At 38.6% G+C, this 14,304-nt stretch overlaps 1 protein-coding gene across 1 annotated transcript in view; it reads right to left on the bottom strand.

Annotated features, from left to right (window-relative positions):
• The window catches only part of SLCO4C1 (solute carrier organic anion transporter family member 4C1), a gene marked incomplete at its 5' end in the record, with an annotated part of 28,422 nt that extends 15,382 nt beyond the window's left edge, over window positions 1-13,040 (bottom strand). The window contains 4 exons of the mRNA XM_083883189.1: window positions 477-573; window positions 3,185-3,379; window positions 7,285-7,551; window positions 12,824-13,040. Of these exons, the coding sequence (XP_083739315.1) occupies window positions 477-573; window positions 3,185-3,379; window positions 7,285-7,551; window positions 12,824-13,040 (776 nt within the window). The remainder of the gene's footprint in view (window positions 1-476; window positions 574-3,184; window positions 3,380-7,284; window positions 7,552-12,823) is intronic.
• Window positions 13,041-14,304: the final 1,264 nt, after the last annotated feature.

Below are 14,304 nucleotides of genomic sequence, written 5' to 3'. Positions count from 1 at the left end.
TTTCTTAGTTTTATATGTATTAAGTTTATTTTTGCTTGTTTAAACCAACTCCCCCGGATAATTATAAAAATATTGAATTCTACCAAATTCTTCCCTAGGAGTTAAGGAACAACATCCTAACCCTCATATTCCAAGTCAAGGAAAACAGTTTGACAAGAAATCAGGAGGTGCACCTTAACCCCAAATAAACAACTAAAGGAAATGCATTTTTTGCTACTGAGGTTTAAAATATCTAACATTTAAATGCTAGAACTAACTATCTGCACTACAGAGAAACTTCCACGCACAATGGAGTCACTCTGGGAAATAACTCACTCAAAGCCTTTTTAAGTGCAACTTCAAAACAAGTTAATGAAGCTCTTGAAAATACAGCGTTTTCTGAAAACTTTTCTCCTTACAGGGAGAAAAGCCTAATATTTTAATTAAAAAATATTAGGATAAGAAAATAGGAAGCAATAAACTAAGTCATATCTTGCCTTTTTGGCATCTGGATATCAATATAAATGTTAAGCAGCTGCCCTCCTAAGACATAGCCAATAGCAGGACCCAGCAGAGACATGGCATAGCCAATTCCTAGAAGAGAAAATATATCAAGTTCACCATAACTTCTTTATTTTTTTTTTTGAGCATTCTTGTAATAAAATTCTTAAATCAACTTCAGACCAAAAGGTTTCTGTAAGTCGACCTGTTTTTTCACTCTCACTACTTCAGTTATAGCATACAGAAGACAAAATCTGTAATTATGCCTTAACAAGAAAATCTGCAGCTATCAAAAGCTTCAAATAAGAGGTTCAGCAAAAGGCATTTCACTAACTGCACCTTTAAGAATTATTAGATTGCTTTTTGCCCATTTTGTGCCTTATTTAAAAGATAACGTGAAAAAAATTAATGAAATTATGAACATTGGTTATTAACTGTCTTAACCACAATCTTTAAGAACTTGTTTTATTTGAATCTTAAGTTAGTAAGAGTATTATTTGAATCTTAAGTTACTTTCTAGATCTTTTAAAACCAGAAGACAGCATTACTTTAAAGTATCTCACTGGATAGTATCTGCCTTAAAATGCAAAGCCAAGGCTCTTAACAGCTCCTGACAGCTGAAACAAAAAAAACCCAAACAAACAAAACCCTCTCCCCAAAACAGAAAACATCAACCTGCAAAGTTGCTAGTGTAACCATACCCTACAAAACACAAGACTTTTTTTGATGTCACAATAGTGTTCCTGGTCTACCAGACAGAGTTCTGTTGCACTTCAGCACTCCCTGATAGCAGGAACACTGTGTCTGAAGAATAAGGCTTGCAATTAATAGCAATTAGATCCATCTTCAATTAGTAAACATGCATTCCTACTGTTTCCCCAGGTGGAATAATGTGGATTTCTCATTTGCTTCTGAAGTGCATGGATCACAAGCACTTAATTTCCCTCTAGTAAGAGAAAATGATGGGGGAGTCAGGAGGGTGAGAGGGGTGCAAGAGGGTACAGCAATGCAAAATGTGGCAGTCAAGTCAAAATAAATATGGAGTAGATATATCCCACGTTTTCTCACATTTCGGAAATAGTGACATGGTCACAGGAACTGAGTTGAGTTCATATTCATCCTACAGAACTTCATACTGAGCTCAGAAAGTGCTTATCATCTTCCAAACACTCAATTTAAATATCACCTGGAATTGTTTGGCTTCAGTGGCTTTAGTTGTAGATGTCCCAGTCCTCATGAAAATGCACCCAGTGTAGAAGAAAAACGCCAACTTACGCATTGCAGGCTTGCAGTAAAAGCTGCTAGCAGCTATTTATGGACAATTTCAGGGGTGGCTTCTGGGTTTATTTTCATTTTGTTTTGTGGGTTGTTTTTTGGGGTTTTGGTTTTTATCCTGCATTGCATAAGGCTTCTTATGTAAGATAAAGCAACATAACATACTTTAACACTTAATACATTGCACGAAGCAAGATTCAGGGCTTAGTTACCTACTCACCCACTTGCATTCCAGTGCAAGTGGAATATATTTGCTATATTAGGCAGAATACACTGCTCTTCTGAACTCAACTCAGTTGCCTGAAGACTGCATGCATTACTTATTGTCTTTTTTAAAAAGTATGAACACTGACACCATTCTCCTGAGTTCTCAGATCACTTCTTGTTCCCCCAATCATACAGACAACCCTAATTCTGCTCCATTTATTTCACTGGTTTCAGGAGAGGGGGCAGGGGAGAAAGAAAAAATGTAATATCTCTCTCAAAATAAAGAAACAGCAAAAACAAAACTTGTCTTTGTCATCTAAGATTTATCATATGCACCTATCCTATTTGTTGGCATCAAATGGAGTAGCTTGCTTGGAAAAACTGTGCAAAAATTGCATGCATACAGATAATGATTTCAAATTTGCCCCTTAAAATATTGATTTAGTCTGAAAACAGTCCTGGAATCTGAGATGCTTTGAATTCCTCCTGAAAGTTACAAGCACAGGTAATATGCTTTTACTCAGCTTACATATGAAAAAGAGGAAACAAATATCTTCATACCCACACTAAACACACTTAGACTGCAATGAACTTGGCAATAAAAATGGCACATAACCTAGAAAACGGTGACTGAAAAAGATGAAAAATCATCGTTAAATATTAGTCCTCCTTAGCTTTTAAAACAGACCCAGTGAAAAGATCTCTGTACGTCCAGTACAGCCAAGTGTCAAATTCGTATGTGGCTAGAAAACAGGAATGATCACGAGGCACACCAGTGCTTATGCACTGAGTGGACAGCCTACTATTAGAAGGTAAATAAATAAAACTATTAAAGGATACAATATGATCTAGCTACTGACCTGACTGATACACAGTATGTTTCAAAACCCATGACTAAAAAGTAAGCTTTTGCTGCAACTTATTTGGTTGTTAACAGATAAGACACATTAACCATTTAACAATTTTCAATTACTGACATGAAAAGGTGACAGGAGAAGTACTCAAAGTAGCTTTACCATGCTTTACAAAATAAAAAATTGAAAAGACTTGGTACTCAGAGCAGACTAATATCTAAACTGCACAGTAACTAATGTAGAAATACTTTATGCACATAAATAATAATTACAAGATTGTTTAATTCAAGGAATTCATTAGAACATTTGGAATGTATTGCAGTCTATGATCTATCTAGACAACGTGTTATAAAGAGTTTTGAAGTTACCTATATAAACAGAAGACATGTGTTTTGGGACACTATCATCAATAAAAGCTGTCCCTAAAGTATACAGAGGAGTTCCTCCAACTCCCAGCAGCAGCTGTCCAAGCATGAAGACATACAGATACTTGTGAAGTGAAGAGTTTCTGCTGGCACTGCAAGTGGCATTAGTAAAGGTGGTTTCTGCAGTTTGACATGTATCTGAAAAACAGAGACAGCAAGCCTTTACAATTCTGTTACCCAAATCATCACAGTCCGGTTTGAAGAATGATCTGTACTGAAAGCTAAACTACAAAAGAAGGCTGTTATGTCAGGCTCCCATTTTAATTTTCACACCTAGTAATATATCCAATATGGCAGTGCCAAGCCTTCTCTGATACCATATTCCACGAAAGATATAGTAGCAGGGCTTTGTTTTTGTTTCCTCTCCAGAAAGGCAACAGAAATGAAACAGCCTTATAGCTATGTGTTGGCTTGTTGAAGCATTATTGGCCAGAAGAATGAAAAAACCAACCAACCACCTGTCAGATGGTCATCACACAGGTTATGAATACTCCTATATAACAGACCCTTCACTGCATTCTTGTACCTTATAACAATTCTGAGGAGCACTAACAACTTCCACTCTTACATGACAGAGCAGCCTGAGCAACCTGAGGAAATCTGGGCCTGATGGAAAGTGCAGTCTCTGTCATTGGCAAAGATGATCTTCCCTTTACATTCACTCTTTTGAGAAGTGTTTGCCTGTGAAAAAGTTAAAAACCTTAAAAACCTACATCACTATCTCTCCTAGAACACACACTGCCGTGTCTCTAAAAGGAGAAGTTAACGTAAAGCCTCTGTACTTGTGCACACACAGAAAGAGGAAAGTAGTGGTACAGCAGTGTAAGGTTGTGTCTGCTGCTGAAGTAGTTGGCACTACAAGGAGGGAAGAGAAAAGAGGAACTGAAAATGGGGAGTATTATGTTGTCTTCTCCTTTCTCTTGCTATCATCGCATTTTCTGGTAACAGAATACCACAAGACAAGAAACATTTCCATGTTTCTCCACATAAGAGCATAAAACTCTAAAAAAAAAAAAGGATAAACCCATCAGTTTGGTAGTAATGAGCCCCACTGAACTAATATATGAAAATGGCCTCCAGATCAGATAAGTGGACTGATTAATTCACACTATTCAACTACAAAATTATTACAGCCTTTATTTTCCTTAGGCCCTTTAACATCTGAGAACACTTTTTACTTATGCAAAGAAGGGGCAAGATCAATCCACACTATGGGCTCACAAAACAAAATAAAACAAAGTGCTGGCCACACTCCAGGTATTTAAAGAAAACTTATCTTAATCATTATTTTCTGTAGCACACAATAGGTGTTAAAGTGCCATTGCACAGAAACAGGCCAACATGCAGGATAAGAAAATCTCACTTTAAAAGAAAGAGTCTTTAAAGTTTTTCTTCCTTTCAATGTAGGAAATATCCTGGGTAATCTGTTCCAATGTTTGACTGTCTTCACAAAGAAGTTATTTTTCTTGTGTCAGGTAAGAAACTATGATTCGCATTTTCTGTCACAGACATATTGAAATACTTTTAATTTTTAAAAATAAAATCCGAGACTGAAGTTTAAAGCTACACTGCTTATAATATTTGGAGTTTTCACAGTGCTCGGCGCCACCCGATTAATCGAACGGAATTTATTCTGTTCGGGAGGCACCAGCAGGGGGAGCCCCCGACTGCTCACACCGAAGCCAACTGAGGCACCTGGGAAAGTTACCAGAGCAAACAGCTGGTCACACCTGGGTTACAAATTGGGAGTCTAAAACCTTTCTGGAGAATAGAAAACACATTTTACGGTGGCTTAAAAAAAAAAAAAAAAAAAAAAAAAAAAAAAAAAAAAAAAAAAAAAAAAAAAAGTCACTAATAAGCAGACCACTGATTAGCAAAATTTTCAATATTAAATGGATTAAACTATTTCTAGGAAGTGGTATTATGATAAATAAATGATCAAATAGATTTGTAGAGTAGGATATGTGTATATGCAGAACAAAAGTAAATTATTATCCCAACATAAAGCAGTAAGTTCCGGGAAGTCTGTAAGACTTATGCTGGAGGCTAGATGTATTCTGTATTTCAGACTAGATTTATTAATTAATATGGCAGCCACATTAAATATTGCATTGAACTCTAAAGTTATCCTGCACGTAAAAGGCACTGTACTGACATATAACAGACAAGCACTAATAATTAAGTAACCAACTAATAACAAGACCTGTTCAGAAATAAAATAAGGGGTAGATATTAATAGAAGCTTAACCAAAAAATTAGGATTTCTACAAGCGACTCACACAAATAATTCAAAAGGAAGGCTTCTGGGCTGCGGTGCTATTAAATTCTGCAATTAATTGTATAGTTAAAGTGTTCCATCAACCTCAGAACTAATTAAACCATAATCCTGTGCTGTGGGTTTACTTGACAGTTAAGAGATGCTGTTGCACTGCACCTGAAGATTTATGTTGACTGCCATGGTGCAGATATTCCCTGCACTTTCAGTCATTTATTTTTGATAGTGTTTTGTTTAAGTCAGCTTAAGATCTTAAGTGTGCTCACCACAGGCACAGCATAGGCACCTGCATTACAACAGTCAAAGCAGCAGGCAAGCTGAAAGCTGATGGTGCTATGGTGAAGAAAACACATTCCAATTCAAAAATTCCCCACTGCTTTTTGGCTTTAAAAGTCCATGTAGAACATACTAATTCCTAATAAAGTTATCAATATCTACAGCCATCTTCAATGATAATTGTTGGGCAAAACGGTAACATGCTCTTTGGGATTTCAATCAAAATTGTTTGAAAGGGGAAAGATCAGTTGCAATAGTTGGTAATCTGCTCTCCCACACTGTCAGTTTCTTGTTCCAAATGAAAAAAAAACAAAAAAAAAAAACAAAAAAAAAAACACAACACAATCAGATTTAAACTTTTATGTATTAAATTCAGCTTCCCTTTCACCCTACTGAAGTAGAGAGGTCAAAACTGAAACCAAAATTGTAGGGAAATACAATTGCAACAGAGCCAGGAGCAAGTAATCTGTTGTCCTCCTCCCAAGAGCTAACAAGCTTATCCCCAAAACACTAAAGATGTTTTCTTTTCAACTTGTTCAGTTGAAAGTTCAGTTAATTTCTATATCAGATCCTCATTTATTAGATAGGAAAAAACAGCTTGTCCAACCTTTTTAACTAACATCTAGACAGCTCATAGAAGTGGACAAAAATTACTAAAGAAATTAATTTGAGAATCAACAACCTTTTATCACGTTCCTTAATAGCTACTGATTTTCTTTTAGCGAGCACTCTAATATGCTTAATCATTGACGGCATAAATTTGATTAAAGACTGCAGTAACAAGACAACCCTAAAAGATTAGGTCATCTTGCTTTCAAACATACCTGAGCATTTCTGTGTTACAGGTGTGCCACTAAATTGAAATACAGATTGTTGGCATTAATCACATTGTGCTGTCTTGTTTTGTGAAAGACATTTAAGAACTGAGAGATAGCTACACCCATGATTTAAGTACTCCTTTATTCAGTACTGCTTATTTCCTCTTTATTTCAAATAAATCCGCAAGCTAAAGCCAACATATTTTAAAAGGACATAGAGAAACTTGTTGAATTAAGCAACATGCCTTTAAGAGTTCAAAACCACAAAGAAATGCAAGAAGTAGTCACCTTCCAGGTAAGATGCTAAGTCTAACAGCTTTAACATTTCTCCTGCATTGGTGACTTAACTTGATTCCTAGTCACAAAGACATGCCAGGTAAGTTTTCTTTAAAGTGAATTTTAATTACATTCATCAAAGCAAGAAAAAAATAATTTTATTCAAATGTTGCTTAAGAGTAAGAACTGATATTGACGCTCAGATTGCCTCTGGAAAAATAAAGTTCACTGTGCAGATGAACTTACAGATTTCAAAGCATCAATTTTCAGTCACAGATAGCACCCTTTTTTAGGACATTGACAGAGATTGACTATGTTATGCCAAATTAGGAATTGCACCATGTTGATACAGAGATTTTGTTTTTTTAGAGTAATTTCCAAAATAACCAAAAACTTACCTTCAAGTTTACTTCCACCATATTCGTATTTTCCACTACTGAAGTGTGGTAAGGAAAATATAAGTGAGCCCAGTCCCAGCATAAATGCTGAGAAAGCAAGCCACCTTGGTTTGTGCCCTCTTTCTCCCAAGTAAGATACAAACAGTGCCAGTACACAAAAAGCAATGTCATAGCTTGCTGAGATTAATCCAGTGAGAGAACTGTTCAACTCGTAACGCTTCTCAATTGTAGAAATACTAATGTTAACCAGGCCATTTACCACAATACCTACAAAAATAAAAATAAAAGGAGATAATTAGTCAGAGATACTTTAATTCAATAGAGCTGCAGAGGTAAACTTACCCTTGTGTGATGGAAAGATTAAAATTAATGTATATTTATACAAGGCTCCTTTATAAAGTATTTGTTAGGTACAGAGTGGATCAATACAGTGCCAGCTTAGCCAGCCAAATTGCACAGGCCCTACACAGTTGTCTGAAGTACAGATTTCAAACAGAATGCCTTATGGCATCATAAGATACTTTAAAAATTAAAGGTAATTTAGTCAAGGTTAAAACTCACATTAGGATACATGCTATAGCTGAAGCAAGTTTTGAAAATTATTGCAAACAACCAAATCCCTGCCTCCACAAAAAGAAGATAAAAGAAGGCTTTTCAATGAACATGCATCCTGTATAATATAAAAAATTGTAAAGCTATTTAAAAATTCTTTGCAACTGTTTCAGAGAAAAGAGGTGATTTACTCAACTGAGCAAAACAGGTTTGCCCCTTGAACCTGTAACTTCCCTGAAGAAAAAGTATCAAACAACATGGAAAAAAGTCATTGCACAAGCTGCCCTACTGAAGCACAGATGAACTGCAAAAGAATTAACTAAAAGTAGAAGTAAGCTACAATTGCCAGCACATGCCTAGACACTCAGTCCACAGACAATGCTTTTGTAAAAAATGGACAAACTTCAATCTTCTACCCTGCTTCGTATTCTGTTTCTGTGAAAAAGATGAGAGTTCAGTTTTAGCAGTCCCAAAATAGGATTCAGTTACAAGAAAAATAGCTCTAATTATGACACTGTCAGCTAACCTTATCATAGTCTAATTAAATTGTGCCTATAATAAAATATATACCTGAAAAAAAGGTTGTGATGTCTTAGAGTCAGAGGCACAAGTATGTTTGAGTTCTGTAACCTTACAGATGACTGATGAGGATCTCCCCTGACACAGATCCTACAGTTACTCTTACTCTAAAATTAAAACGTGATTTTCTACTGTCATTCTAAGAAGAGAACACAAGACTAGTGACAGAAATGTGTTTAAGTTAGCGTTCAACAAGCATTGCACCATCCATAAGTACAACTACTTGAGCCAAACTTCAGCATTTCCTTAGAGCACTCTAATGCGTAAAAAAAAATTACTCCAAATAAACCAGCTGTTTTCTAACAGCCAAACTTCAGCTTTCTATATGGAAACATCTCTTGGCACAGTATTAGTTCCAATACCCTACTATGGCCACTTCATTAAGGCTGACAATTTCACTTATTAGTTTAGTCACCACATTTAAATTCATACGGGATTGTACACTTGTACACAAGTACAGAGGAATCTTTCCAGTGCCAATAGTTACACATTCAGCAACTTCATTTTCCTCTTAAGAAACATTAACCAAAGAACAATGAATGCTAGCATGAAGGAATGAACAAGTTTTTCCCATCTGCCAGAACTTCAAACATTTAATAAGGTTTTAAAACACCTTCATGAAGGTGTGCTACACGGCAAGTGGAAAGGTAGAACCTGGCTGGTACCAACTTGATCTGAAAAACAAGTTCTGTAAGGACATCCCGACACTTAAAATTGTAGCACAGAAATTAGTTTAACTATTCTCAACCAAAATCTTCTTGTCCTACCACATCTGTTAAGAGATTTAGGCAGTGTGTACTGACACATAAAATCCAGATTAATTATAAAACAACCCTATTTGATACCACAAAACACAGTATTTTTTTCTTCATCCATTCAACAAAAACACATGTTTTGCAGTTGTTATAAGAATGGTGGCTTTAACAACAGGCACACAAAAGTAACAATTAAAAAGGCCTTGGTAAAAGTACCATGTCTGATCAGCCTATAAAATACTACTGATTTTCAAAGATTTTTTGGTAGATTAGACTGGAGAATCAACTGTGTTTCTGTTGCTTTATTTACTAAAAACTATTAATGACATGAGAAATAAACAGTCCTTGTACTCAAAATAGTGAGATAACCTCTATCTTGTTTTCCATTACAGCTATGAACTGCAGCATATCCAGTTACTGTATTATTAGATGCAATCATACATTCAGGCAACTCTAAGTGCCATACAGAAAGCAATTATTAGTCATGTAAAAACATTCTAGGCAAAGAAGTGTTTTGTATTCTGGAAATACAGGTTTCACATGTACCTGAAACAGAAAGGGCAAGAAATTAGAGTTAAGTTTCTTTCCCCTGAAATCTTCTGAGAAGCTGCAACACAGCATATGATGTGGTAATGGAAACAATCTATTTTCAAGAGCAGCTAGAAAATATTCTGACAAATACATGCCTTCAGTTAGATTCACAACATACCAGGTCACTGCAGATAATCATCCACTATGTTCACACCTTTAAAAAGTCTAGTATAACAACTTACATTCATAAAAAGTGTGTTATGTAGTACTTCATTAATCTTCAACACACGAAGAAATAATCTTTTCTAGAGGTGCATTAGGTGATTTTAATAGATATATCTTATCTTTCTCAGTGATGGCTTCTGTAATTTGGAGGGTAAATCAAATGATTAGACCTGTCCTGGGGCGACTTTATGAACCTTGTATCCCCAATCCTCTCTTCTGTTTATGCTGGGTATTAAGTTCTGCATCTTTAAGCTTGGTTCCAACAGCAAAGAGGGAGAAGAAGCACAGAGTTTACCTTCAAAATCTGCACTCGCTCCCCTGCATCCTCTCACACGGACAGTGTCACCAGGAGCACGGACACGCCGGAGGGACCTCTCCTCTGCTTTTTAGTTAGCTTTAGCAAGCTGACTAAAGAGAAGTTCCCTGCACTTGGAAATGACCAGCCCTGCTCTGGACTGAAAACCCAGAAAACCCCCAGGAGCTCACACCTGTGGCCCACTGGGGCCGGGATGTGGCATTTCCTGGTGCAGGAGGGACTGATAAGAGACTGAGTGAGCTGAGCTACACCCCGTGAACAGGATTTTCTGAATTTGCCATTTCTTCACAACAGCAAGAAATTTTATTGTTTAATATTATTCCTTTTTTTATGCTTGCGAATACTTTGGTTGTTAAATAAACAGTTTGTTCCACTTTTCTCTAAGGAAATCTCTTCCCAAACCAGCAGGGGGAGGGGTCGCTGGAATCTGTTTTCTAGAGGGACACTTTTGGCAGTTTCCTCCCAAGTTTGCCTTAAACCAGGACAGACCCAAATTGTATATACTTATATACACAGTACATGTAAGTACAGTATAAGGTCACATAACTTCAAAATTCTAGTTGTGTCTGAAGCTGCAAGACCTGAATATTTTCACTGAGTTTCACACACAACCCTGAAATTCTTGCTGATGACCCTGATTCTTCCCGCATCTCAAAAAGAATTGGAGCTTGTCTTCAACATCCAGTTTCCTTTATGTTCTAACCAAAGTAAAGGTTCTTGTCAGAAAATCCACCTAACACATCAAGTATGTCACAAGATCTGCAATAGCCACGCCTACACACCGGCTTCCAAAACAAACATCATAAGTTTCCCTCCTTTAAGGCCCTAAACCTGAACTAGATTCATTAGGTGGCTGGCATAAATACACAGTTTGATAACAGAAGGAGTAGTAGCTGGATGAGTGGCACAAGCAACACCCACAACCTCTGAAGGAGACAGAGATTCTTATGATAAAAGTTGTTTTTATGAGTGGGAGCCAGACTACAACCAAGATTTTAAAGTATGACGAGTTTGTTGTTCAGCTCAACAAACAGATCAGAACAGGACTGATTTGAAGAAATTTAGACACGTTAGAAATATTCAAGACACTTTGTTTAGTTTAACAATCTTTTCAGTGTCATATTCAGGGCATTTTCAATTGCCTATCCATATTCCCATGCCACTCAAAAAATTTATATGTGTATTCTAAAAGTCTTCTACTGCTCAGCTATTGAAACCTATGATGTAAGAAGTTCTTCCACAGACACATTCCCCTTCTTTTTATTTATAGGGAAAACAAATTTGGCAGGACAATTGCAACAGTAATCATCTTCTGATCCTACCAGCTGTAGCATGACTTTTCAAATTCAAGCAAGAAACAACAAGCTTATCCTAAAACTTTCTAAATACTTCTTTTCTAACACTAAACCTATATAGTAAGAAAATATCAAAATCTGAAGGGGCTAAAATGGAAAAAGTTCACAGAAACACATGCTTAGACTCTAGTTCACGGACTAGAGTCAAGGACTCTCCAAGCATCACGAGTAGCATTAAAATCCTTCTAGGTTTTAAGCAGAGCTTCCAATTCTTTTCTCCTCATACTATTCTAGTTGCCTTAGTGTGGTTCCAGGTGGAATGGAGCCATTCAAACCCAGTATTTCTTTCGTGCAGACTGCTCTCTGCTCTAACATCAAACACCCAACACTCCACCTCTTTATAGAAGTCCCTGAATGAGTAACAACAAGGATCCTTACAGCAAATTGTTCAGGAAACACCTTTCTCTTTTCTAGCTAGTCAAACAAACTTTAAAGGCTATGAATACTGACCCACTCACTCCTTCTGGGATACAAATATCTGAGTTTCACAGACCTCAATTTTTAATATTTTTTACAGTAATTCTTCTCCTCCCCAACATTTCTACTTTCTAAATCCAAAGCTTGCTAAGGCCCTAAGCAATTATCACAGAAAACCGAAAACACAGACAAGAATCTCTGAAGCCAAACAACAGGAATTCAGGCCAAGCTAAACTTCAGGTTATTCCCAAGGTTAACTTCTGGTTAAATTTTAGGGAGATGGCTGCACTGGTATTCACAGAATGAAAATCACATGTTTTTGCTGCTTTCAAATTCACCCAAAGTTCCACCCAACCAGGCCAGGACAGTGTTCCAGTTAGCAAAAGCAGGTAAGAAAGCAGTGGGGGTACTACGATTTTATATTTATATTGGTGTTTTAATCCCTGGTTTGTAAATCTCTGCCCGTGCGAGCACAGGAGGCACTGTTTTCCTGTGATCCATGGGAATGCAGCATTGACAAGGGCATGAAGCAAAGAGCTGGTAGGACCCTAGACTTTGCAGTGGTCAATAAAGTACATGGGGAAAGAGGAGAGGAGAAACAGAGTGAAATACAAAAAGTAACACTATGCAACTTCCCCATCCCGGGCACAAGTGTACTTTCCCCCCCAGCCAAACCATTACTGGCACTGTTCAGTTCTGGAGGAGCCCTGTCTCCCCTCCCCCCCCCACCCAGAACACTCCCTATCCTCCTTCCCCGCCTTCTCCCGCCCAGGCTCCCCCCGGCCCGGGACGGGGCAGGCACAGGTTACCTTGGAAGATGGCCAGCAGGCTATAGGCGGCCAGGTACCCCTCGGGGTTGTTGCAGAGCTGCAGCGCCCGGGGGTTGCAGGTTCCCCAGCCGCAGGGCCCCTCCTCGGGGCCGGGCCCGGGCTCTGCGGGGGCCGCACCGGGGTCTGGGCAGCGCTGCGGGTCCGGGGCGGCGCCGGGCGCCTCGAAGGCCGGGTTCTCGATGCCGCCGCCCCTCATGGCGCCCCAGACCGTTGCCTGCCTCGGCACCCGCCCCAACGCTCCGCTAAATACCCCCAGGGCGGCCCGGCCCCCGCAGGTGGCGGCGCTTCCCGCCGGGCCCGGCCCGCCCCGCCTGCCCCACCGCGGCCCGGCCCGGTGTGCCAGGCCACAGCCCTGCCCAGGGGAAAGGAGCACAGATATAAATCATAGTCATATTAATAATCGTAACTGAGAAAAAGTCATCAGGAATGTTTCTTTTCGAGAAACTGAAATAAAACAAACGCATTAAAATGTTCTGTGTGAGTGTTGCAAGAGGGAAAAGCAGTTGCAAAACGCGCCAGGATATAGCGCGTTCCCACTTGAGGCAATACGAGCTGCCCACAGCAAAAGGCTCTGGACACTTGCAGAGGCCCATCCGTTTGAAATATTGTTCTCCTCCCGTGCCTCGGGAAGTTTCCACATGCTGGAGTTTCCAGCCATTAAACGCGTTGCAGACATCAATCATGAGGATTTGTTAAGGGCATAAGAAAGTCTGAGTTTGTTTGCATTTGGTATAAATTATTAGACTCCTCTGCAGGAGAATAACTGTGGGAGAGCCTGGGAGCTGTCACTGCTGTGGGCAGAAACAGTCAGTCCTGAAAAGTCCATCCCTTTAAAGACTCCAAGACATCTTAGAGTCAAGAGAAAGAGCTGAAACTGGAGACATCAGCAGTGACTTTGTTTTCACAGTGAAAGCCAGGGCATCGTCTCGAATCCCCAACCATCTGTTCTTAGAGACAAGCACACATTTCCCAGTATTCATATAATAGTACAGAAACTAAATGGAGACGTTCTTCTATAAAAAGAAAACAAGTAAGTTAGACAGGAGAATATGTTTCTATTTATTCAAATTGATAAGTTATCTATTTATTCAAATAGATAAGTTTTCTTATCTGTTCAAATAGATAAGAAAGTGGAAAATCGGCTGGTTTCTACAGCATCTTGTAGGGTCAGTGTGTGGTGACCATGGACTTCCCTGGATCTTCTCCACCCTCTTCCTTGCCACCTCAGGGTCCCTCCAAAGTGCTGTCCCATCCCCACAGCCAGAAGTGACCTCTCCAAGCCCACAGGACTGCAGAAAGCTGCTTTCCAGTGAAGCGTTCCTCTGCTGGTCACTGATGATCCCAAGCCCTGAAATTAATTATAATTTCAGGCTTTAATCCAGAATGTTTTTTCCTCAAGATATATCCCAGTTAACAGCTTGATGAGAGGTCTAAGAATATGCATAAGCCAGCTGGCATGC

Source organism: Zosterops lateralis, assembly GCF_965231275.1.
Source record: "Zosterops lateralis genome assembly, chromosome: Z".
NCBI classification, from domain to species: Eukaryota; Metazoa; Chordata; class Aves; order Passeriformes; family Zosteropidae; genus Zosterops; species Zosterops lateralis.
The sequence above is the reverse complement of the archived record's forward strand: the minus strand, read 5'-3'. Positions and strand labels throughout refer to the sequence as shown.